The following is a 27,495-nucleotide window of genomic DNA, read 5'->3' on the forward strand; positions in this document are numbered from 1 at the left end:
ATCTACTGTTTTAAGTAGCTCTGCCCAAAAAGTATTTCTGCAGAAGCTTAAAATATATTACACCTAAACACTGCATGAACCCAAACTTTTTCATTTATTTTATTTTTTTATCATATATTAATATTCATTTTTGCAGATGGCATTAAGCATTGAGAGTAGGGCATCAGAGATACAGACCTGATCAGAAACAGCGCCGTTTGCGGTTTTTTTTTTTCGTTTTGGTAACAACAAAGCACGTGTCAAATACACAAGCCGCCTATGCGGACCTGAAAGAGAACTAAGGTCGGAGCAGCCTTTCTTCTGCACACAGCAGCTGCGAGTCACTTTCAGCGTCTTCAAGGACGGAAAAGCGAGAAACAGCAGGGCATCTGTAGAAAACACGCCGGATATGGTAGCAAGACAGTTCGCTTACAAGGTAAGGACACAGCAGCTGTATCGACGTTATGAGTAATAAATACGGGGAACTTGTTTAAGAAGTTGAGGGTATGTAAAAGAGGACAGTAGCAGTGGGATCGAAAAGGGCCTCTTCGGTAGACACGCTGACTGCAATGCAGGCTGCCGGTATGTTCACTGCACCATCATCGTACTACTGTCGTGAAAGAAAGATAGTAAATGTCTAGGTTTCCTGCCTGTACGTATTGTGTAAAATATTCTTGGTTTTAATCCATTAACATACGCTGTCATAAAAATAAGGACTATAACTGTCTATATACACGCCGTATTTCACGTGCATCAATACTAACGGTAAATATGAATTTGGTCGTGATTTCAAATAGTTTTGCTTTTTATTTTTGTAATGCCAACATCATTAAAACTGTCTCATAGTTTTGTAATGCATCACTGTGAATGAATCGCAGTTGAAACTTTTTTTTTTAAAGTCATCTCGTTTAATTCTTAATGTGAACGTACACCGGAGGACAGTGTCGTATTTAATATCGTGTTATAACCCTGCGCACAACGGTTTGTTTATTGAGTTCAGTATTTCTATCAAGGGACCCTGCTGTCAAAGGAAGCTGCCTCTTTTCCGTCAGAATCTACGGTGTTTCAGTGCAGCAGCCTGTATCATTATGAACACAAGTTGTGCAGTTTTATGTAGTCCAGCAGTAACTGTTTATTTGACCTACTTAAGGTATAACCCCATACTTCCCTTTCGTCTTATGCTGGTGTAACTTAATCATGCTTTATGAGCGCTTGCCCCTGTTTCCGGTTTTAATCGCTGCGCCAGTTTTAAACAGCTTAACTGATTAGTGTTGGCCGAATTTACAACTAACGGGTTTTCCTCCTAAAACTAAAAGCTTTTAAATATTTCTATACTTGTTTTCAGCTCTTAAACAGCTGCAGATTTCTAGTTAGCTTTAACATTTAACATAGTAACTTGAAATCTGCAACTTTTTAGGAGCTGAGAACAATTAAAAAGGTCTAATTAGTCAAATTTAGTTCAGTTAAGGGTATAGTTAAGGAATTGAGAACTCAGTTGGAGTAAAATGAAATTAGGCTGTGGTAAGGTTTATTTATTTTGCCCCACTGCAAGCAAAAATACTACATCTTTTTTTTTCAGAATTTGTTTGGAGTTTCGCTGCAAGGTCAAAACCCTTTTGCGTTTGGTGTAAATCGAGTGAGGTAGGGTGTTAAGTGAAAGATTGCTTGGGTGATTTGTCGAATGACCCTGTAGTGACCATGCGGATGAATCCAATGGTAAATGGTCACTCTGCAGTTTGGCTGTATGCTAGTGGTTTCGATGAAGTCTTGTTTAATAAGAACACAGGGGTCATTGCCATCCTCTATTGCTGTAAACACTAACCTGGGGGATGCCAGGTGTTTGGAGGCAAACATTAAAAAAAGAAAGAGAACTGCTTCTACTAAATAAGATATAAACACATGCAGGTTTTCAAGGTTAGTGTTGTGATTCAGCTGCAGCCATACTGTACTGCAGTTCGATCCCCACCCATCACGCAAAATCGTGGTCATATATTCACAGCTCTCTCTAACATGTGCCACGAACCTTCGTTACAGGGATGTTGTCCCTAAGATTTTCAGTGTGTGCCTCATGCATGACTGTATGACTGCATTGTTACTCAGTGCTTTAAGAAACGAAATTGCCATCTCTCATTGTGAAAATAACCATTTGTAATGTTTCCTCCCCTGGTTTGCATGGTTATGGATGAGTACAGTAAGGGTAGCTATACAGTTTTCAATCACAAGGACGAGCTATGATATTTGTCTAGTTATTGAGAAACACAGCACATTGACACTCTTAATGATGTAGTCAACATTTGCTAATTACTCAGCACGATAATAACAGTGCTGGGTGATTAGTAAGTGTAGTCTGATTTTGTATTTCATAATATTGTTAAATGTAGATTTTATAAAGTGCTCAATCAGTTTTTGTTCACATCAGTTTTCATTTGCTTGCTCTGTGCTTTTCTTTACTGTTGCCAAGCACCTCTGTTTGCTATTCTGGCTACCAGCAGGGGACATATACAGTGCTATAGAGGTCTCCAGTATCTCTCTTGTGACATTTTAATCACATGTAGATATTTCTAAAGTGGCTGCAGGGTATACGAATGCTGCTAATACGAATGCTCGATTCAAAACTTACCCGGTGTTTTGACATGTTTGTACAGGGTGTTGCTATACAGCTAGTAGACACTCCACCTATAATTGAGCAACTTCTACAGTGGCAGTGTGAAACTCAGCCAGATTCAATACGGGCTGTATTGTGTTCCACAGTATGTGGCTGTCACACACTATGAATAACCAGTTTGATGGACCAAGTTCCGCTGCGATGAAAGGAAAAGCTGCCCGTTTCATAAAGCAGTTGGGGTTCTAGCAGTACATACATTTTAAATAACATGTTGTATGACTAATGCACATGACTGCAAAGATGCAAAACAGGAACACAGTTAATCCTTAACGAATTAATCAAAAGCCATCTCAAAATCTCCAACAGTAACATTTTAATCCATATCTATCATTATGAAGCAGGCTTTTGTTGGGTTTTTGGTTCGGTATCTCGATATGCTAATCCAAGTTTTCCATGCTATTTTAGATGTGTTAATTCTCTGTCCCTTCACTTTGCATTCAGTACCAGTGTTTTAGCAACAGTTCAATAGTAGCCATAGAGACAACAGTACAATATGTTACTGACAGCTAAGGATATCCACAGAACCCATTTGTCACAAAGGGAGTCTGAAGTAAAAACTTCATTCAGTACAGACTGGATTTGGCCGGAGTGTTAAACCAAGCTATGTATAGCTTTATAGAGGGTCAAGAAGTTTAAGGACTGTTACGTGTTGTAAAGTAGCTGGTACACTTTTATAGACTGCATATCACTCGTTGTAGTTTCCATCTGACGACCGCGTGCCATATTGAATGTATTGTAATTTGATGCAGAGTAAACAGCTGCAGGTACAATACTGTAGAAGGTGCCACATGTCTCTTCAGGAGTTCAGACACTACTGCATGCTGGATCTTGGTGAACTTGAGGTTGTGCTGCTCTGTTGAACAGTACAGTTAAAATAATCTCCTGTGCCAGCTCTTGTTTATATTGGGTCAGCTGATCAACGTTGCGTTAAAGAAAAGCTGACCTCATGTGAAACATGATTTGCGCTATTTTAAGCACGGTACAGTGGAACATATCTAAGTGAATGAACATGAAGCAGTGATGTTTTCTGGACAGTAGACCTAATTACTGTGCTGTTTAACAGTTTATTTTTCTTTGTTTTTAGGTGTCTTTTTTTCGGTCTGTAATATAAGGAGGGGGATGGATGAGGCTGTGCTCTCTCTTGGGTCCCTAGACTCTGTCTTTGTGTCCAGTTCAGTGGAGCAAGGTGGCGGTAGATGGAAACACCCTAGTGAAGACTTGGTAAGACATGTCACGTTATTATTGTATTACTGTAACAGCTTTATCTTTAGAGCAAGAGGCTAGATTTGACTCCAGGGCTGTACCATATTAGAAAGATGAAGGTGGCTCTAAGAAGTGATCTCTTTCAGCTTTTGCATTTGTAGTGTGCTGGATCACAGTAAAACTGTGCCTCATTATGCGGTAGATTTTGTTTTTAAATTATACTTGATGTGTACGGAATAATTCATTTGGCTTTTGGCCAGGGAATTAAATAAATAGTTTCAGTAATAAATTAATGAATGCAATAAAGGTAATAGAATGTTGAGCAGTTTTATTTGTGTGTGGGTGTATTTATTTAATTGACACATTATCAGTCGTAGATCTAAATAACAATGCAATGGTCAATATTTGCTGTATTTTTGCGGAGCGCTTTTCCCAGGTAATTGAATTTGGTCCACTGGTGTTAAAAGCCTGGTCTGTTCAGCTTCTTGTGCTTTGCTCCTTACTGTTAGGGTGACACACTTGAATTTACCTGACACCAATCAGCATAAATTAGAAGTAATATGCAAAAAAATATTTGTTTTTCCAGGAGCGGAGTTCAAGTCCTTCAGTTCTTAGGTCCACGGCCTCAAAATGGAAAGAAAGCCTGCTGAACCGCAAGAGGCCCTTCGTTGGAAGGTGCTGTCACTCTTGCAGTCCTCAGAGTCACGTAAGAAAACATGGTGCATCTTTATGGGTTTCTTGACAAATATGTTTTTGTTTTATTTCATTTTGTTTTTCAGACCTGTTGCTTTAATGTTCTGTAAATGCATCTGTTTTTCTGTCAGAAGTCTTTGTCAGTTTAACCTTGTCCCCAAAATCAAGAGCTTTGCTATCCGGCTCAGTATGCAATCATAATGACAACCTAACCCTGCAGTTGTTTTGAGCAGCTCTGTTCTTCTTTTCTCCAGGAAAAGCTTTTTAATCCCGGCATTCCCTCACTTGGCCTGCGCAATGTCATCTATATCAATGAAACACATACTAGGTAGGTCTCATCATTGTGTTTGTTTTGTGTATGTATGAGGCAACGTGGCTCTCGGCTGATAGATTAGTTTGTTGGTAGATAATTCACCCGATTGCCACACGCTGTGTGTGTATTTGGGGATTGGCCCTTGAACAGCAGGACTAGTTTCAGCCAGTTTTCTCATTTTTATCTTTACAGGGGAACATTGCATGACTTGCTGCACAAATTGTATGTGCCTGTGCCAATGGATTCAACCCACCATTTGAGGTGGTGTTTTCAATAATAAACAAGAGGTTCAGTTTCACAAATCCTTTTACTTGTGCTTCATTACGGCAGTATATATATAAAAAAAAAAAAAACACAAACATTTAATAGTTGTATTGGCTTCAAACAAAGAGAATGCAACTGGTTGGCATTCTTGGGAAATGTGTTTTACATTACATTGAAACGAAATGATGGATTAATTTATTAATTTGCTTGCTTTCAGGCACAGAGGCTGGTTGGCCAGACGACTGTGCTATGTTCTGTTTGTTTTGGAGCGAGATGTTCAAAAGGACATGTTTGCCAGGAACGTGGTGGAGAATGTGTTGAACAACAGCAGGTATCATAAGCATATGGGCTCTTCCCATAGCCTTTCCTTGTTTCAGTGGTTGCATGCCTGATATCAGTCTTGCGGAGTCCCTTTATAAAGATCAGATCATTTTCCTTATGAGATGATCTGCCACAATTGCCAGTTGACAACCCTATCGCCATATCTGCACCAATGTGTGCGGTGCTCAGGCTGATAACTGTTTGCTAGTAACACAAGCCTGATACCTTTTAGTAGTTCTGGCACACCCTTTGTCATATGCAAAATGACTTGCATCTATTGGCAATAGTTTAGCCAGGCTGTATTTATTTCAGAAGATGACCACATTTATTTTCTGTTTGAGCTTCCCCACAATCACCACCTTAACTTTACCATTTTGGAATCACCATGCTGGTGAAGTTTACCATGTTTTTCATGCCTTGCAGACACTTGATATCTCTGACACTTCTAGCAAATGTGCCTGTAAAAGCATCTGCATTAAAAGTTTTATTTTAATGACCAATTATTAATTCTCTCTCTTAAGGGTCCAAAAGGCTACTGTAGACGTGGCAGAAGAAAACAGCCCAGGGGTGGAATCCCAGCTAGATCACAAGGCTGTTAGCAAAGTAAAGAGAAAGGCAAGAGAAATCCTCCAGGAAATGGTGGCCAACATTTCACCTGCTTTTATCAGGTAAACAGGCCACTGTATCTAGTGCTAGCTACTGGACAGGGTTAGAGTTCACTTGGAAAGTCTACAGTTTCACATGTATAGCAGCTGCAGAACCTATAACATTTGGAATATTCCTTATAGGATCTGTGACAAAATGAGGAATAACGAAACGGCTAAAGATAACAATTGTAGCATATACTGTTTTTTTGTTTTTGTCAGCATTATTACTGTTGTTCACAGTATCAGTAGGCTGCCCGAGATGTCAGATTATACTGAGCATGCTTTTCAAACAAACTGTGATGCAACAGGGATCTTTAAACAAATGTATTGCTTCTTGTTTAGCTGCAGGATACACACTGCTCGGTCTGTTTTTATGTACATTTGAATTGCTTGCGTATGTCAGTTACATTTTTACTTGAATCTAGAGCTCTGTGTATCCAACTGTGATGAACTTGGTTATGACATTCTGCAAGCTATCGAGTATCATGATCAGTGTGGGGGGTAGAATGGATAAACCCATCCATCCATTCTTAGTGTTTACAGCAGTGGAGAGGAATGTATGTTACGAACATATTTTAAAGTAGCTTATTGGTTGTGCAACTACAGTTTAAAATTCTTTACGGTATGGGACTTCTAGTGCAAGGGAACTAAAGGTAACTTTGTTTTTCTGACATAAAAGGATAACCGGCTGGGTGCTGTTGAAGTTGTTTAATGGCTTCTTCTGGAGCATTCAGATACACAAGGGCCAGCTGGAGATGGTGAAAAAAGCCGCGACCGAGGTAAGCATGCACAGGGTGAAGTGCCTATTTATTGATTGATTGGTTTAATTGTTTAGAAACTGTGTAGGATAAATCCGAAGATAGATATAAGGGCTACTAGATGGAAAAACATACACGTACATTTAAGCAGAAAACCACATTTGAATCATTTTTTCTGCATATTAGAGCTGAAACTGGATTTTGTTTTTGCTATTTTTTAATGTTTAACGTAGCTGCAAAACCAAGCGAAATACGTTTCCAACAAAAGGTGCATTCAGAGAGGATTAACAAAGCTGGAACTGAAGTAGCTCCTGCTTGTCATTGTTGGCACGGCGTGTGTTTGGAGTTATGAATGTTGCTGGATTTGTGGTTTTGTTGCTACGGAATTTGGCTTGCAGGTGGGAAGCAGTCTGGAAGGGAATAGATTGTTGCTTGCTTTCTGAGAATCCCATGATCACATTATTTCTTCATAATGAGAAGCACGTCTAGCACATCACTCTGTGCATGCTCGATGTTGCAGATCTCCTAAGTGAACATATATTATCTCTTGGTGAAATAATCTGTTTTGGGTTGCATACAGTATTTAATTGTCAAGATAACAAAGTTCAATGTAATCTACAGTGTATGATCACAGGGTTCAAACTGTTTCTGTGGCATCAGCATGACTTGTCCGTGGCAACGAGTGAGGGTCATTCAAACTTCTCAGACATGTTTAGGACTGAGTGCCACCACAGTGGTTGTGTTCTAGCTTTTTGGCACAATCAAAATTCAACCTTTCACACTGGCCTATCAAAGTCATTGTTGAAACGTTTTGCATACACATAACACACGGCATACAACCTGTCGTCACTGGCACATTACAAGAGACAGCAAAGTGACTGTCTCATCAAATGCGCCGAAATGGTTAACTGAAGTCATTAATAGTGATGTTAAAGGTCCTGCTAGTAATGTAGTCAGAAGACCAGTTAGCTTACAGTATTTATACTGGCTTTGATTTTGTTGCTTTAGTTCAGCGAAGCTACTGTCTTGGATGGATATGGAAACCTACATGGTGCTGATTTATTTATTGCTTTTGATTAATTTTTCTTTTTACATTTCAGCACAATGTTCCATTGGTCTTCCTACCAGTCCATAAATCTCATATAGACTACTTGCTGATCACCTTCATCCTCTTCTGTCATAACATCAAAGCACCGCACATTGCTGCTGGGAACAACCTCAATATCCCTATTTTCAGGTGGGTTACAAACAAACTGCCGGCTAACCCTTCTCCAAGTAGAGGGGGTGTTTCGGTTTTCTATATGTACACTACTGGGAGGTTTTGAATTAGAATGCACGCTGTACGTTATTAGAAACTGACATTCCTTAATTTTTCTTTTAGCACCTTGATTCGCAAACTTGGCGGCTTCTTCATACGCCGCAGGCTGGATGAGACGCCTGGTGGAAAGAAAGATGTCTTGTATAGGTCACTTCTCTATGTAGTGAGTTTTGTCTGCATGCCGAAATGTGTTGGAATTAATACAGATACTACCGTGCTAATGTAAAACTACAGTCCCTTTCCAAAGTCCTGCGGCATTTTACACAACAAGGACATTTTAAAATGTATGTGCATTGTTCAATATGCAGAATGCATGGCTGGAAACTATAGATCCAATTTTCAACGGCATCTCAGCAGGCTGTTAATCTAGGTGGGTTTGCAGAAGAAATTCACTAAAAGCAGTAGAGCAAAAGGTATAATGTGTAAAAAAAAAATAAAAATAAAATATAATAATAATAAAAAATATTAAAGCTTACCACTCAATTTTTTCAATGTATTCGTTCTGAGCAATCATAGTTCTTCATTTCTTGGTTGTTTTGACTCTCTATTAGTGCCACCTCTCAGTTCTGATCTCCTGTGCAGAGCCCCCCGTTTCGATGCTCCTCGTGACCTGTGATTGGGGGGGTAAAAGTTCCCCTTCTCTCTGTTTTCAGTACACCGAGGAGCTGCTGAGGCAGCACCAGTTTCTGGAGATTTTCCTGGAGGGCACTCGTTCCCGCAGTGGCAAAGCCTCCCCAGCCAGAGCAGGCCTCCTCTCCATTGTTGTGGACAGCCTGTGCTCCGGGTCCATCCCTGACGTTCTCATTGTCCCTGTGGGGATCTCCTATGACCGAATCATCGAGGGAAACTACAACAGCGAACAGCTGGTGAGAACATTGACGTTTTGTAATTTTGTGAAATAAACGTTTGACCTAAGTTTCTGTTCAAAGGCTTGTAGTTTGAAGTAAGTGTGTCTCTTTCAAAGTACAGATATGTTTTTATATCCATGAATTACTGATATGTTATCAGCTGTGCGCCATTTAAAATATCGACAGGAAAGCTATACCTAGTGTGAGCTAGCACTGACTTTAATATCTTTATTGTTCTAGGGAAAGCCTAAGAAGAATGAGAGCCTGTGGGGAGTAGCGCAGGGCGTTTTCAGGATGCTGCGCAAGAACTACGGCTGTGTTCGAGTGGACTTCACACAGCCCTTCTCATTAAAAGTAAGGAACCTTCCAGGAATGTTTGTGTACTGACATGCATTACAAGAAAGCATTTAACAAGCCGTGGGTGGCTGGAAGTCTGCGCTGGGATTCTCCCTTATGAACTGCAGCACTTCTTTAGAAAGGTGATTTGTGTGATGCTAGGTTATGGATCTATCCAGACTTTTATAGTGTATTGTCAGTATCATTTCATGCTTCATTGTTGGACTTCTCTAGATTGTGTTTGTTATATTGGGTTTGCTCAGTGCTGCAACCCTATTTTATTTGTTTCAGGAGTATCTTGATACTCAAAGAAGTCGACCGCTTCCTGCACCCCTGACCCTAGAGCAGATCTTGGTTCCAACCATCCTCTCAACACGGTATGTTTAATATACTGTACACCCACCCAAGGAGTGAGGTATCTGTGTGAAGTACATGTATCTGAAGTTTGGGTTGACAACCCCTATGCAGTCACCTTCATCACTCTGGTTTCTTATCACCTTTTCTACTCAAACATATACATTGTGCATTTACTTCTGCCAAAATATGTTGAAGACAGCAGGATGGAGTTTACCTCTCATTAGAAGAAGTACTGTAGTTCCAGGAGACCATCTTTATTGCTTTTCAGCAGGTTTTTTTTTTTTTTGGGGGGGGGGGGGGAGGGTGGTTGACTTGCATCTTACTCAAGGGCACACAAAGGTTAAAGAGGATAGGGCTACTGAGCACAGCACCTCGCTATTTTGTCTGCAGGGCAGCATTAAGTGATTGCAAGTTGGCAAAAGCTCCTGTTTGCTTGTTCTTTCAGTCTGCTTTCCTGTTCAGTTCCAAATACGGTCCATTAAACATATTTAAAATATATGCAGCATATGTTCAGGCTCCTTATCATGGAACCGATTACACAGCTTCATTACTGTAGGTCTTAAAGCACATTGCATAATACATTCTTACCGGATTCTTGGCTGACATTTACAGAAGATAAGTTATCTTATTAAACATCATGGTTATTAGAAATGTAAATTTTAAATGAGAAATAGGCAATGTACTATCCAATAGATCTTGGTCACTGTCACAGAACAAGGTTTGTGGCAGTTCATTTTTAATCAGATATTTATAGTGATAATACACTGACAAGTATTCTACACCAAGTATCATTTTTTCTTGTTTGATAATATACCTTATGTGTTTAAAACTGTATTACAGTACATAAGAAAAGTTTAGCTAGTCAAGGCTAGTCCTGTGTCAGCACATGAGATGGGGGGACGGGATGGGGGGGGGACTCGTTTAAAAGCATAAAAAAAAGAGCTTCCTGCCTTCTGTTCTAAACTTACTTTTACTCAGCTTCCATTTAATCCCCCTTGTTCTCTCTGTGCTAAACTCTAAACAATTGCCTTGCGTGTTCTTGTCATGTAGTCCAAACCAGGTCCTGTTTGATGAGGAGGAGGCTGAGCGGCATAACCTCAGAGACCTGACGGAGGAACCTTGGAGACGACAAGTGATTTCCAACTTGGCAAAGCATGCCCTGTTCAGTGAGTGCCCGTTCCCAATTTCCACGTTCTATCCTGCGGCACAGCAGCACCATGCTGACAGTCATCTGAAATGTTCTGCTCTTAAGGTTTTGGGATTTTTAGTACAGTAGTTATTTCTTGAGGAAAGTTTACGTAAGAGATTAAGGATGTTGATAGGATCAAACTGCACCTTTCTGAATGTTTTACAGAACCAGGGAATATACTTGGATTGCATTCCTTCTTTTTAGGTATAACCACCCCTCCCCCAACCAAAGTTACTCAAATGTACTGTTTAGAATGTAATGCCAGTAGCCAGCATCACGCTTCTGAAGTTGATCCAGAACATTTTAAAGACAATTTCAAGTTGAAATCTCAAAAAAAGAAAAGCATCTGCGCTTTTGCTGCTCTGATAAAATGTAAAACAGATAAGGATTTCAAGTGAGCGTTGCTTGTAAAATGCTAATGGTAAGTTTGTCTCTTTCCAGCTGCCAATAAGTCATCGGCTGTGATGTCCACTCATATAGTCGCTTGTTTACTTTTGTACAGACACAGACAGGTAAATGTTTGTTTGGTAAAATGCCTTAGAAGTTTGCAAACTGTACTGCCTGTACTGCTTTTTTTTTTTTTTTTTTAAATGTATGTATTTTATTTTCTGACCTCTCAACATGATCCTGATTTGTGTTAATGAGACATTTAGTCTCATAAATCCTTGATCTTTTGTCCTATTCTGTTTTTGCAGGGAGTCTGCTTGTCGAAGCTGGTGGAGGACTTCTTTTCCATGAAGGAGGAGGTTCTTGCTCGTGATTTTGATCTGGGCTTTTCAGGCAACTCTGAGGATGTGGTCATGCATGCTTTGCACCTTTTTGGAAACTGTGTTAACATCACCAGTGCCAGCCGCAACACTGAGTTCTTCATCTCTCCCAGCACAGCTATCCCTGCCTTATTTGAACTAAACTTCTATAGCAATGGCTTGTTTCACGTTTTCATTACTGAAGCCATCATTGGTGAGTAGTAAAATGTCACTTCAGTAATGACATTTGGTTCTGTTTTATTCTGTAACTATATAATATAGTGCTCCTGAGATGCAGTAGACTTTTGATTGCACTGCACTCTGAAAGCTTGCTTGTCCCGTGATTGTCCCCAACAGCACACGCTACCCCTAGTGGACATTCCAGGGATTTCCAGGCACCTGTTTCTGAACAACTGTATATCCCAGTTTGAGGTTTTCTAATTGCATTGTTTGGTTTCATGTACACGCTTAACTTTAGGTGTTCTTGTTCCAGGGCTATATCAACAATAAAGCTTCATAAGAAAGGCTGATTGACTGCATGAGACGGTGGCTTTGAACAACTGTATGGGCAGCTCTGCATTCATTGCTTAGCTGAGACCACCAGAACTTATTGCGCACAACAGGGCCTAACAGCCATGTATAGAAATGACTTTGCAGTTACTGCTGCCCTGTGTGAAGCTGAACTGATGCTCTTTCGGCATGTTTTGTATTGTTTCTCCTGACAGCTTGCTGTCTCTTTGCTATGCTGAGGGAAAATACCACAGAAGTGGTACAGAGCACATCAAAGATACTGGTAAGCCAAGAAAGACTGATCCGAAAAGCTGCTGGCCTCTCCCACTTCTTGTCTAACGAAGTGGCTGTTGCGCTGGTGAGTAAAACGAATTGTCTCTTTATTTTAAATGATGTCTATGTTATATTATCTGATAAGGTAGTCTATGTTTATAGCTTAACTCGAACAAGGAGGTACAGTGCTGTATAGTGAGACAAATGCAAGACTTACCTTAATTGTAAATTGACTTCCAAAGACTTTCTCAAAGTGATTTACTCCAAATTGACATTAGCATTATTTTTGTCTGATTTGGACAAAATACCATTTGCTATTCTAAAACAAAAATGAACGACAAGACTACTCGTAAGCCCTGCGTTATTACTTTGTGAAAAAAGTCATGTTAGTGACATTTTGGAGTAAATGGCTCTGGGGATCTATCCGTATGTGTTGAATGACTTGCTGTACTTTGAAAGCTCACTCGACATCTGGCATAGGTCAGTATATAGTGCCCCTTTCACCATCGCTCCCTTGGGTCCGTTAATCTTGAGCTGGACTTATCGGCATAATGTTGAATGTCTGTTAAACTTCAATTGTTAGAAAGCGCTGAATCAATATCATAATTAATGGGCTCTTCTTTTCCATGAACAGCCTTGCCAGATGATATACCAGGTTTTCCATGAAGCAGTGGGGAGATTAATCCATAATGGCACCCTTCTGGTTGCAGAGGTAAGCTGCATGCATTCATTGTGTGTGTGCTGGCTCATGGCATTACAAGCTGTGTTTTTATCAACTCTAACTTTATGGGTTTAAGTTTGAAATTGGGCTGCAGAAATATCATTTAGTACTCATATGTCACTTGCATCGATAATTCGCTCACCTCGGTTCTCGTTACTTGAAAAGCTATGTAAACATTCCAGAGGCGTCACTGGGATTTCCATTTTTGGTATAAATCAGTTCCATAATATGTAGCCTACTGTGAAATACAGGTTATATACTGTCTGAAAGCACACTTCTTAAAGTTAGTCGTTTGCAGTCGTGACGTATGTTTTATGCCCCAAATCTTACATATTGTTTCATCTTGATCAGTAGTTGAGAATATGCGTGTAAATGAAGACAAGATCGGCATCCTAAAAAAATGGCAATTGTAAAAACTAAAGACTATGATTTCATCTTGTGTTTATTTTATATACACTAGAGGTCCTCAGTGTAACACTTATAAGCCACCCACGGGTCTGTGTGTGCAAAACAGTGTTTACGAGGTCACTCATGTCATTTGGAGGTTATCTGCCTGTGGATGTTTTACATTTTAATGCATCACTTTGGATTATTCTCCACATCAGTTAATTTAATCTAAATAGAACCGTTAATCTGTATTAGCTGTTGTAACCCCTCCCCTTCTTCAGGAAGATCAGGAAGATCTGAGCCCCAGCCCGACAGAGGAACCCTGGCCAAAAAAATATCCGGAGCCTCTGTCCTGGAGGAGTGATGAAGAGGATGAAGATAGTGACTTTGGAGAGGAGCAGAGAGACCGGTACCTCAAGGTACAAGCTCGTCCGTGTTCTGCTGTGCCTAGCTTCTGTACCATGTACTGCAGAAACAAAACATGGATCTTCCTGAATACATTTTTATCTAATTTCTTGGTATTGTACAAGAATTAAACTACTCCCGACACTTATCAGTGATGCAGATCCTGTTAACATTATATATAATATATAATTGCACGTTAGTTCATATCTAAATCTTTCACACATTATGCCATTCCTCTTCTTTGTTTTTAGTCACAACTCCTATGTATTTATTTTTCGTAAATTAAGTATCTCTGTGATTGATTTAAAAAAAACCTTGCAAACCTCTAACAGTGCATGTGTGTTCGTCTGAATAACACAGTAATTAAAATTTTGTGAACGTAATTTGATGGTAAGGGTATTTCAATTTGCCACCTTTTTTAAAAAAAAATTTATAATTCGATCTGAACCCTTTGTCTCTTTGCAATTGCAGACGGTATCGTGATGACATCACTTTTCTTTGCAGGTGAGCTCATTGCCGGAGCACCAGGAGTTCATGACCTTCCTGCAGAGCATTCTGGGTCCTGTAGTGGAGGCCTACAGTTCAGCTGCCATCTTTGTCCACAGTTTGAGGGGCCCTGTTACAGAGAGGGATTATACCAACCAGCTGTTTAAGTACCTGATAACAAGGACAGAGAAGAAAGTGGCTGCTTTTGGTGAGTCACATTGTTAGTGAAAGGTACTTCCTACTGTAGGTTCTGTATGATATTCTGTGAATAGTGTTTTCTTTAGGGTATCCTGTAAAACTAAAGCATTTTATTACTTTTAGGACTCAAATGCAAATATTCTTTCAAAATGAGTTCATTTTAATTAGCTATATTATTCTAGTACCTTTTACTACAGTCTGTAATAACACACTGAGATGACGAGTATAAAGTTTCTTTGTTTGTTTTTAGGCGAGAGCGCCACCCACCATCTTGTGAAAAATACAGTGAAGACCTTTAAAGAACTTGGGGTACGTTCTTAATGAGAATATCATAACCGTATTTACAGTTCATTGCTAACGTGTTTAATGAGAATATCAGGGTAAAACCGAAATTCAGAAGCCATATATATTTTACACCAAACAATCTTATTAGTGACTTATTGGGGAAGCCTTTGTATTCCATGGTTCGGAGATTTTTTCAGTGACTGTTTCTCTTCTGTTTTTTGAGGATGGTGGTTAAATAGAGCAGTTGTGTGAATTCAGAAAGAAATACCAGTACTGTGTAAATTATTATTTTTTTTCCTCAATTTTGTAGGTGTTCAAAGAAAAGCGTGAAAACCATGTGACCATCTTGGAGCTGAGCAGTACCTTTCTACCTCAAGCTAACCGTAACAAGCTGCTGGAATACATCCTTCACTTCAGCGTGTTATAAAACGAACCATCTCCTGCACTGGCAAAGGGGCTTGTACTGGCTGTCAGACACAAGGTGCTATTCTAGCTTTACCTGGAAGTGCCTTTATGAAGTACTAAGAAATATTAGACTGTGTCATGTACAGTTATTAACACACAGCAAATATCATGCTTTAAATGCAAGCAATCCTATTAACACTGATGCATTCATAGTTTGTCTTTGTGTTTAGTACATTGGCCTGTGAAAGGCCTGTTCTGTGTTTTATTTTTTTTTTTTTTTTTTTTTTTCTCAGCTCAGTACTTGATAATAACTTACTTGGTCACACACAGTCCTAAAAATACATACGGTTGCCTTTTGTATAAAAATATGTATAAGAAGGAACTGGGAATACACTACAGTTAATGTAAGGACATTACATTTCTCCAAGTGTGAAAGTAAAACTGGGGATACACTGTTTAAATTGCAGTTACAGCACAATGCCCTTTTAAATAAGAAGGCAGTGGTAGATCAGATGTATTTGTAAAAAGATTATTGCAATGTAATCGGATGGTTGTCTGAAATGGAGCCTCTAAAAGCATGTGCCTCTGGGACAATGGATACTTGAATTAACAGTTCTCATATCTCTGATAGAGAGATAATGAATTCCCTTTTTAATGTGTGTACCCCTTTCTGGCCTGAGTTACATATGCAATTCAACACTGAGGTACAGTCAGTCAAATTTAAGTATTAAAATGAAAAAATAAAAAAACCTTAGCTAGGGTCAGACTAACAGTTGCTCTTGTGAAGATTAACAGAGGCAACATATTATTGAAACAACTTTCAGCATTGTTTTCACACTGGTTATAGTGGACAAGGCATGAGAATATTGTTGCAGAATACACATTGTAATACTTTACAGGAGAAGGAGGTGATTAAGAGTGCTGGAGTGGCAGGCTTCAGAGCCCCGTGGTTGGGCATGACTATCTAGCAGAATAGATAGTGATGACACTGGGGTATCTAGCTGCCATTGTCCTGGATGGACATCCTGAACTGTTTCTGTGCATCAGAATAGCTCTTGCTCTGTATACAAAGCCTGCTTTTAGGAGCGCTGCACTAAAACAAACTAACACATCATACTGACTGCAGCAGAGCTTAGACAGATGTACACTTCAGCAGCTGCCCGGGCCACTGTGACATAACCTCCAAGCCTCGCAGGTGAAGTGCTGCAAATGCTTTTTAAAACAGACACCTTCTGGTGCCATTTTAACCAAAAGCCATATAACATAAACTGTGAGAGCCTGTGTACATACTGCTGTTTGAATTTCATAAGATACAGTACGTAGATCCTAAAATGTTTTTAAATTACATGTTTTGCCAGTATCATGTGTTCTCTGTGTTAAGGGCATCAAACTTGCATCTCAAAAGTGCTGAGAATAGTTCCTAAATTCAAGATGCAGTTTTTTTTGTTTGTTTTGTTTTTTGTTTGTTTTTTGGTGTAGAAGAAAGTAGGTTGTCTTGGTGTGCTTTTTGAAGGATACACAACAGTTTTTAATGTATTTTCAGAAGTGCAGATCAGTGGCTACCACTAAGGTACATGCTTAGTAATGACTGTAAATTCTGTGTGTTGCATTGTTGTCTTAAGTATGTAAAACTGTACCAAGCTTGTTTACCTGTGTAGAAAATCCAATAGTCCAGTGTCTGTTGAAAATCTTAAATCGAGAAAAGGTACCTCTCTACTTGCTAACCCTGTTATATGTGAAGTCAATGTAGGGGACAGTGCATTCAGCTGACATGTACATTTGATGTACGTGCTTTTTTTTTTTTTTTTTTTTTTTTTAAACCTACAACTAAAGTAGTTTACAGTAAAGATAGCAAAAACCACAGATCCCTTTTCCATGCCAGTATGAAAGTCACTGGAGCTAGGTATGAGATTGTGCACTTTCACAGAAAAACACGTTTGTAAAACTAGCCGTAATTAAAATGTGAGTGTGGTGATCTGATTTCCCGTTCAGCTTCAGTTTAAGACCGTTTAACACTTATTGCTGGTTTGTAATCTGCTGTGGTTTGTGTCTTGTTGTACTAAAGATTTTTAAAACGATAGCTCTGATTGTTTTGTTTAGCCTCTGATTTGAATATGAATAGAGATGACCTGAGGACATTTTTACCCTGTGGGGCTTATAATATTGCCTGTGAAAAGATATTGAATTATATGAAATTGCTTTGAGAAGCAAGAGCTCATTATTGAAACTTTTAAAATTAAATAAAAAAATGTGAATGTCATTACTCTGTAATAATGCAATAATCATAACTGCAGGAATATTTATTGGGTCAATACGTTTTTTTTATGCATGCTTCATATTGTTACAAGACTTCTGCATCAGGCTTTATTTGAATAACCTAACTGCTGCTGAAACTGGATTTTATAATAACTGGTCTGGTGATGCCTATTGATTTGTACCGTTGTTTACTTGGAGTGTAAATTCGGTTTGTTTCTGTCCTGTAACGTTGATCCTGTAGTGCAATGCACTGTTGTCATTGTTTGTTTTTAAAATAAAGTAACAAACTAACCATACAAAAATACTTCACTGCTTGTGAATTTAAAATGTTACCATGGCAACAGACTCTTAAACTGGGAAAAAATAAATCCTGATATAGGACTCCTTCCTACTTCTTCAGGGTGCAGTGTGTCTGTGCCACTTCATACTTATCATGAATTACAACAAGCACTGTAAAACGAACAGGCTTTGTTCAAAGAAGTGTTGTGCTTTAACCTTATCAGTGTGACCAGGTGGGAAAGGAAACTACAAGCTGATCAGCTTTTTAACACAATTAACACTATGCTATACAAATGTAACCCAGGTTACTTCAAAGGTAGCACACTACCTTGTTCTTATGTATTCAGACGCTGTGGGAGCTGCCTGACAAAGCATCAATATTGCACTTCCCTTCTCACATCTAAAGGTCTGTCTCCAGACTGTGCTGTGGCCATACTGCTCAAGAGATCATGCACAAGGTTTTATTTATTAGCAGAGTTTGAATGTGTTTATTCCTCTGCTTCTCATTTCCTGGAATAGTTGTACTTGCACTTTTTATGGCCTAGATGGCAGTAGTGGTCTTTTAAACTTCTTGGTGGCTTGCAAACTCTCCAAGTCATCAAAGTTTTCTATTCCAATGTTTTTTTTTTTTTTTTTCTGAAGAATGTAACATCTGCATTTTGAACGAACCGTGCAGTGTTTTATGTATCCTATTTTTCTTGGTTTGTAGCTGTTCTCTTAAGACTGGGTTTTGCAGTGTACAGCTATGGTCAAATGTTTTGCATTACTCCATACAATTTGTTTGCTTCATAACATCGAATGAAACCTGCTAAATAATGTTAAATTAACATATTAAATTACATACCAAACATCACCAAATACTTCACAAAAATGTGACATTTCAAAATGTAGCATGAGATGCTGTACTACTATCATGGCTTCCAGTAGACACTTCCACTATCATTTTGTAGTTTCTTTAATTTACATGATAAATAAACATTTTAAATTATGTTCATATAGTGGGTGTTATTTGACAGATAGTGGACATGTGGAAGGGATGGTCCCTTTGACAGACAGTGGACATATGGAGGGGATGTCTCCTTTGACAGACAGTGGACGTGGAGGAGTTACTATGGGATGTTTTCACAACTCTGTTATGATTCAGTGGGGTTCCATCTAATGACAAAAGTACAAGCACATGCATCTGCTTTTCTTCTAGTACTTCATGTACAGCACATGTGCAAACAAATGTGAAGATTATACCCCTACCCGGGGGTGTTATGTGTAACGTTAGATATTATGATTTTTTAATTAAAAGAATCTTTCTATACCCTGGGTGAAATTATTGTAATAAAAGAGGATACTGAATAAAGGACTTTTAATTTGCAGAATAATCCCCAATAATCTTTATTGATCATTTGTGTGAGCATGGTATATTATTAATTTGCACAGTCCAAATATTTGAAATGACTGGACTGTAGTTGTAGCTTGTAGAATAGTTAATCTTCCAGCCACACACTGCAGCTTTTATCGTTTTCACAAAATAATAACAAACCAGTTCCAACAAGAAACGCAACTCTCCCTGTACTTTTCTGGATTGGTTTTGTGTGTGGTAATTGGAAGTAGTTACACTGTATCAGTTAACCAGTTACTCGTAAAGCAACTTGCTAAAAACAAAGATTCTAATGATATTTTTGTGTATAGACTATTTTTTTCTTCTTTTAAATCCAACAGTTTTCCAGCATTGTTCACAGCGTGGTTGCTATGGGCATCTGTATTTCATTTATTCATGTAGTTCCATTCAAAGTGGTATAAAGGCCGTATTACTCAACCTGTTTTGAGTGCCAGAAAACACTAACTGATTTGCTGCCTGATTATACTAACAATACAGCATACACACAGGTTACACAGACCCTGGCTATCACTGCTCAACTACCTCACCTAAAGTAACATTAGGTAGTTCATGATGTGTGCTCATTGAGTTTGGGCACCAATGAGTCAATGCAAAGTGCAGTTTAGTTTAATGAACTGCCTGTATTTTCACATTTAGTACAGGGTAGTCTTGCATGAAAAACATACAATCTGTTTACAGGGCCCAGTGAAAACAATCTGTCACAAATGGAGAGGGGATTTCTAGACAGTCGCAGTACTTTGAGTACTCGATAATGTCCTCTGCACATCTCTGAAGTTGTGTCTGACAGTGCAGGAGTTGCTGGTTGGAATAGAGGAGATGGATGAAGAGGTTTTACTGTTCTGTATCTCTGCTGTCTGTTTAGCAGCATGATCAAATGTCCTGATTTCACACGGGCACTGTTGGTCCAGGAAATTTAAGCCCCAGTGAATCCATGCAGCAAGCTGCTCTGATGCTTTTGGTGAATTATCAGTTGCTCAGTACAGTACATGGTGCCCCTTTTGATGCAGTTTGAAATACATTGAAACTGAATGAAATGTTCTGTGGTATTAAGAGGGTTACAGGTAGATGCTCTGTATTGCGCTCAATAGATATTAAGGATTTGTTTAAGAGCATGTTTATGAATGCCACTGTCTATTTAGGGCCATGTCCACACTAATCCCTTTTTATTTTTTTGGTGTCCATGAAAGTGTGTTTTTGTTTCTCTGATGCTGAGATTAGTGGTTTGTTTTTTGCCTGGTCTCTCAGAATATTGTGACTTTTCGTTCCTATTATAATTGGCACCGCCCAAAGATAAACCGAGCCGATCATTCATACAACATGAGCCCCCACCTCTGCTTTGATAGTATACAGGTTGTGTGTGCACGAGTGCATGCTTCTGTTATTCCACTGTCTAACCTGCATTTGACTTCCCACAATCTCATTCTCAACTTCTTCAAAAACAAGTTGCAATGTACTGCTCAATGAAAATTATTGAAAAACACTTTGATTGTAAACAAATGATTAATTAGAAGCCAGAAGTCCATACAGCAAGGGTTGCAAGAGCCCTGTCCGCTCAAGCCCTCTGAAGAACACACACAAACCCCTACAAAATCCCAAGATCAGGCTCGCCCAACCATCTTCTAACAATCTGGTAAGGCTTTATTTGTGGGAATAATAATGGACTTGGGTCTAGTTCTCTTGCGTATTCTTGGAAATTCAAAGCAGAATAAAATATTAAAGCCGAACACAAAAGCTGTCATGTATTCTATAGTCCACCATGTACAGGTAGTGAGCTACTGACAGAGTCATCATAATTATGACTACTAAAAGAGCACTTTCTACTCCTGAATCAGTTGTATACATTAAACAAACAAATAAAAAAAAAACCCATTCACAAGCTAGGCTGCATGAGTATTGCTTGGGTAGGTGGCTGTGCTGAAACTCAAGGTTATGCTGTACTTGAACCTCTTAGTCACCATCACCACTGAACAGCTGCAGTATAAACCAAAAAGTTTTGACATATATAATGGAAATTTTCATTTCCATTTACCAAAAGAACATCATTCCAACAAAAAAGAAATCATATTGCAGGTAACAAGAAAGTCCATTGTTTTTTTTTTCTCCAGAGGTAGGAAGTACTTTCCCAATTAAAGTGCAGAAAAGCCTTCATGGGTTAAAGAATATTCTGTTGTAACCAACACGCTTGCTTTAGTTCTGTCAAGTATATATGACATACTTCATGCATGAAGGAGGTTTTGATTCGAGTGAAAAATCATTTTTAGTTAACAATATGAGCATGCAGTTGTCAGTTTTATGTTGTGTTAAAGAATCATTTTACAAATCCATACTGGCAGACCCTCTGTGTGCTTGAGATTGCTAGTCACCCTCTGGTGTACTGGTTATATTGTTACTGATTGGTTTGGGATATCACTTCATTGTGCATTTCTTGCATGTATTTTTTGAGACTTCTACTGGGAAAAATATAGATTTTTTTTTTACATTCTTTTTTTGCGAATGTTGCCCTGTAACTGCACTTTATGTAATGTCTTTTCTTTTAGTGTTGTTTGTAGGCGGACACACTAATAACCATGCATGAATAGTCTCCCACCATAAGCAAAGATCACAGTGTGGCGTTCTTGTGAATAAAACATCCACAGTAACAGTACCGGTGAAAAAACTCAAATGCTGTCCTGATGCTTATTAATGCAAAGTTTGCTTAACCTCAGCATTTGTCACAGCCCAAAAAGCAATGCTAGTGGGATACTTGAAGCCCATTAGGAGTAAGTGTTAATCATTCTCATTTACTTATTATGTATTTCTTGGCATATGCCCTTATATAGGGCGACTTACAGTTGTTACAAAGTATCACATTACAAATTATCTTGCAAATTATCACATTACAGAATATCACATTACAGCTAAAAGCAGTTAAGTACAATAAGATCAAATTCAAATAAGAGCAAAATAAAGAATCCAGTAAATAATTACATTTAAGAGCAAGTTATTTGCTTATAAGTAATGTCCAGTAACAGCACGTGGTAAGTACTATAAATGGAGGAGAATGATTTCTATACTTGAATCTATATACAGAACTGTACATTTGGAATAGTTGCATTTAATGCTTTGTTGATGTGTAATAACATTGTAACCGCATGTCACGGTGGTCTGGAGTGTTGCCTTAAGTGATGCTTCCCATTTAAAACAGATGACATAATCATACATAAGTATATCATCCCCCGCCATGGCTGTAAATTAAAAAAAAAAAAACAGTTGATGACCATGCACTTTATCAACAGTATTACAGACAAGTATAGAATATGAATGGAACTGATAGCAATGAAATGCTAAATCACAATTTAATAAGCAATTCTCCAGATTAATGCAAAAATGTGGCATGAACAGACACCCCTCTATATCCCCAGTATCTGATATTCTAATGCTACTGCCAAGTTTTGAGACAATTTGGTAAGCTTTACTCCATTTTATCCCATACCTGCATACAGTACACACACGCCTGTATGCATAGTCAGACCAACATGAATCCTGGTTCTATACCAACGAGTTTTACAGATTTCACAGCTGGCATGAGAATTGATCTACCAAATGCTAATACAGTTAGCAAAGCTTCAAATCTGGCACAGCATCAAGAACAGCTAGATTGCAAATGTAAATTGTAAATGGATGTTCTGTTCCTCCAGAAAACAAGACCTGCAGGTTACTCATTCCTCTGCCTCCTCCTGCTGAATTAGATTTTTGGTTTAATGTGTATTTCCTGGAGTGGCAGAGATGGAACGCTGCACTTGTCAGCAGATATTGGCATACTCTGCAGAACTGAAATGCCAACGATTAAAACAAAAAACAAAACCTGGACACTCCAAATTCATAAACAAGTGTGCCTGTAAATATGGGATCCTTATTCCTTAGCTTTAACCCCTTGATTAATTTCTAAAGTTTTAACTGCAGTGAATCATATTTAACGAGGTTTGAAGATGTGGGGAATATCATTTGTAATGTCTAGCAATGTAGCTCCAGGCACTTCATTAGCTTTTTTTAAAGGATATGTGTGCTATAATACAACATACCTTAAGGTGGAAAACCTTTTTGACTCCATAATGAATTGTGTAACAAGCAGTCATGGAAATTTTAACCGTTGTGCCACTGTTAACTTGGAAACTCAACTTGGAAACACAAAAACACGTCATGTTGCTATCATGGCAAGTCTGGCACCCCGTGTAGTTCTATAAACGAGACACGTAGCGATTTCGTTTCGCGGTTCAGAGTGAACAGAGTAAAAACCACAATATATTTGTGCGTTTTCTATTGGAATTTTGGAATTTTTTCTCGTGCACACGATTTGCTATCTTAAGATAGTAAGTCATGTGTACAAGGTATCTCAAGACCACAAGACATATATTTCTCTCATGTCACCTCCCAGGCTCTGTCCATACAGACACACCAATGGTTGTTTTGACAAGTATTAATAACGTTAGTTAGTATACTTTTGTATGTAAAATAAATATGACCGGGTGTAGTGGGAAGATGTGACAAGCAAGATTATGTTTTTTGTTTGCGCAAATTATTGTAATTGCTCCTTACACTTCTACAAAAATAATTAGTTACTTGAAAATGCATTACATTTTCTTTTAACGTGCTTTGTAATTCAAGCAAAGTACAGTTTAAAACAGATAAAAGAAGTGTTATTGTCTCTTCTTGCCCATGTGTCGGTAAGATCAAGGGTGCAGAGCAGCACATTTGCATTCAAAAACAGCCCTCTTCTCTTACAGGAGGCTTGAGTTGCACTTTACACAGCAAGAAAAAAATCCCTTTAATGCAACTGGAGAGGCCTTTTAAAGGATCCGGCACACAGATCACATCTAACCAGGTGGACAGATATATTTTAAACTCCATTAAAATCAAGCAAGCCATGGGCTGTTAAATATAGCATAGCAAAGGCTAGGACTGCTCCTTTGACTAAGGGAAAACACCAGCTTGCATATTCCAAATGTCGCCTTCGTCTTCAGTGAACATGTGTATCGTTCATTCTCCTCACTTTCTCTTTCAGATAGATTATAATATGGCTGCTGCTTGTTCTACCATCAAAGGGGTTCTCGTGGAAAGATAAGCCATAAGAGTGAGCCCCAGGATGGCTCTCCCACAGGGTGTAAAAGCTTATAAAAACATTGGATCCCCACAGTCATAGAATAGACATCTATGGCCAAAAGTTTTGTATGACCCTAAAGAATTGACTCATTTTGCTCCATAAAGTCGAATTAATCTGAATGATGTTACGTTAACATATTGAATTAAATTCCACTTGGTATTTCTTCATATGCTTAACAAAACAAATTGCATAAACTGAAAAATACTGTACTGCTATTATGCTTCCTGTAGGCTTTTGCAATATCATTTTGTAGTTTCTTTTGTTACATGATAAGTAAAATACCTCAATTGTGTTCACATAGTTTTTTGGTTATCAATTATGTCTCAATCCTAAAATTCTAGGTGATGCTAAACCTTCGTCCATAGCTGTACACACATATATAATGTGTGATTTAGAGCTTAGCATTCATAAGAAGAGAACTTGCATTAGATTGGTCCTGATCAGAGGTCAGAGGTCAGAGGTGCAGTCCAGCCAGAACCCAATTTTGATACTATTTTCTATAGGCAGCTCAGACACACCCATTCTGCCACGGACACACAGACACGTGTGCTGCTAGACGTTTACTATAGAAATAAAAAAAAAGAGAACTCATATGATAATTTTCTTGATAAATCAATATGTTATTATCGTTCCAGGACCTTCAGATATAGGACTACACCACTGGATGTGAGGCCAGAAACTGAAAATGATACAAACATATCCTGCAGCCTACTCACTTGATTCTGTAAATTTACCAGTCATGTTCATACTCACAGGCAAGGTGGCAAATCAGATGAGCAGCACTATTTACATTTGTAAAGTTTATGCAGTTTATTTTTTATTTTGTTTTGAATTATTATTATTATTATTATTATTATTATTATTATTATTATTATTATTATTATTATTATTTGTTTACTCAGAATGGTGGAATTAATTAGAATGAATGTGAAAATCTTGTTTGAATGCTTCAGGTCTCATTGAAAAGGTCTTCAATAACCCATTGAAATAGTTAATAATCTCTCTTCTTAACAGTAGACCATAATAATGAGATCCTCCCACACACTCCATTAACTTGCAGTGTAACCCTTTTGGCTTTCAATGTGCATTGTTTTCTTATTCACTGTAATAGTACTTTATGAAATTGTGTTAACGTCAAGGTACTTCAGATTAATGAGAAAAACTGAACTGGAGTCTTTCATGTTTGAACAAATTGCCTGTGCTGTTACATTGTTCATGTTTGTTCATTGCTCTGTCATCAGGGTGGTTTGATGCTTCTCTTTTGTGGTATTGTAGCACAATGTTTTGTAGCACAGCTCTGGTTTTTGACAGTTCTAAAAATGGGAATGGCCATGTGAAGTGATTGAGAACTGTCCAATTCTAGGGAACAGTTCAAGAATAACTTGAGACTTTCTTAGAGTTTACATTTTTGTTTGATAACAAAAAAGTACCTGCTTTTTATATATTGTATCTGTGTATTTTATTTATTTAATATTCTATCCCCCCCAACATCAGTTCTTTTATATAAGAAAAGTAATACTAAATAAATGCTGTTTTGTCTCGCATGTAATTTGAAATATGATGTTTCATAAGGAGAAACAAAACAAGTCCTTTTGTAATATTCTACCCATTGTGAATTCTTTGACAGGGGTCAGTGTGTTCACATACAGTATGTGAAGGTCAGTAAGGGCTTCATTACAATTAGAGCGGTGAAAAAGGAGACAAAGCACACAGCTGAGCAACGTGTACACGTCTTTGCACTCCCCTGTTGTTTTATGTTGTCCATGGCTTCTACAATATACCACACGAGAACCACTTGACATTCAGGATAATGTATTTAAACAATACATGCTAGAATGAGGAGGCACAATATTGTTTCATTCCAAATGCACTATTTATAAACTTTAAATTAAGGGCTCCGACCTTCGCATTTTGTCTTCTGCCTATAATTATGTATGATGGCTTTTTTTTGTGCTGCCGAATCTAATTTTCTTTAGTTTTGTATTATAAATTATTTCAACCCCCACACACCTTTTCATTCAAATGATGCCATGCGCTGCCAGTCTCCACCTGAATGCAGCCCACTGTGCATCTTCTTTTGATCTGTAGTCAACCCCTGAATCCTGGGGGCAATTATTTTTGCAATTCCTTGTTTGTTGGCATACCTGTTACTAAAATCAGAAGGCTTCAGCATGTTCAGAACAGAGCTGCCACACTGCTCTCTCACACATCTTTCTCAACGCTTTGCTCCAGTGCTTAGGCCCTTGCATTGGGTACCAGTGAGCTACTGAACTGATTTTAAAATTGCTGTAATAACTTAGAAAGACCTTCATGGATTAGAGCCATCCTGTCTCCAGGAACTACTAACTCTACTCAGGACTCTTAGTTGTTCCAAAAAATCGTCTCAAATCAGAAAGCTGTTTGCTGCCTTTTGCTGTTGAGCTCCTCTCCTGTGGAACTGTATCCCGGTTGACATTAGGCAGGTTGAAACACTGGACTAAATTTAAACTTAAGTCTAAATTGAAAATGTACTTTTATGCAATTGGCTGTAGGTGGAGTTTATTGTACCTATTTACTCTCTTGTTTTGTTTTTAACTTTGTGCAGCGCTCAGAGATGCCATGGTGTGAAAGGTGTTATATTAAAAAAAATGTGCATTGTATTCTATGTAAATATTTGTTATTTAATCCAATGTAAATAAATACAATGAATTGTTTTAAGTAAGATCATCAGTATGCTTATATGTATACTGTTTTAGGTTAGCAGTCTAATACTGTCATGTGTTTGCAGGAGTAAGCAGGTACCACACACAGTATCAACACATTCTTAAGCAAAGGGGCACTCAACCCAGCCATTCTTTACATTACACCCACATTTTATCAAACAGTTTATTTGTCATTGATTGTTCTAGTAGTACAGTAGTCTCAACGAAAGTGAGAAATTCACAAAGTGCACATACTACAGTAAACAGGATGTGTAGACAACCCCAAAATGAACCGCCCAGTGCGTTAAGGGCAGAGTGCAAATGTTAATGTCCTTAATGTGTATGATTTTGTGCTTATGGAACTTGTACTTAAGTTCTATCTGTTCAATTCCCTTAAACACCACAATATTTCAAATCACGGATCGTTTCAATTTGGCTT

The 27,495-nt window shown here is 38.3% G+C and overlaps 1 protein-coding gene across 3 annotated transcripts; it reads left to right on the plus strand.

The window, feature by feature from the left end:
* Positions 1–269: 269 nt before the first annotated feature.
* On the plus strand, positions 270–25,160 carry gpam (glycerol-3-phosphate acyltransferase, mitochondrial). Of its 3 annotated transcripts, none has more exons than XR_005951344.1 (22): positions 270–415; positions 3,729–3,865; positions 4,434–4,553; positions 4,795–4,868; positions 5,335–5,448; positions 5,960–6,106; positions 6,765–6,864; positions 7,944–8,080; positions 8,225–8,324; positions 8,815–9,027; positions 9,250–9,363; positions 9,637–9,722; positions 10,753–10,868; positions 11,333–11,403; positions 11,587–11,851; positions 12,363–12,505; positions 13,055–13,132; positions 13,810–13,947; positions 14,438–14,627; positions 14,868–14,926; positions 15,213–15,383; positions 25,011–25,160. XR_005951344.1 is itself a non-coding variant. In XM_041268012.1 (22 exons), the coding sequence occupies exons 3-22, from the start codon at positions 3,764–3,766 to the stop codon at positions 15,327–15,329; spliced, it is 2,484 nt and encodes an 827-aa protein (XP_041123946.1). In that variant the 5' UTR covers positions 270–415; positions 1,559–1,620; positions 3,729–3,763; the 3' UTR covers positions 15,330–17,639. The 3 variants fall into 3 exon arrangements, 2 of the variants coding, with proteins under 2 accessions (XP_041123946.1, XP_041123945.1); XM_041268012.1 differs by lacking the exon at positions 25,011–25,160 and adding an exon at positions 1,559–1,620 and having other exon boundaries at positions 15,213–17,639; XM_041268011.1 differs by lacking the exon at positions 25,011–25,160 and having other exon boundaries at positions 15,213–17,639.
* The last annotated feature ends 2,335 nt before the right edge of the window (positions 25,161–27,495 follow it).

The sequence above is a fragment of the Polyodon spathula genome, chromosome 13, assembly GCF_017654505.1.
Source record: "Polyodon spathula isolate WHYD16114869_AA chromosome 13, ASM1765450v1, whole genome shotgun sequence".
Classification (NCBI taxonomy): Eukaryota; Metazoa; Chordata; class Actinopteri; order Acipenseriformes; family Polyodontidae; genus Polyodon; species Polyodon spathula.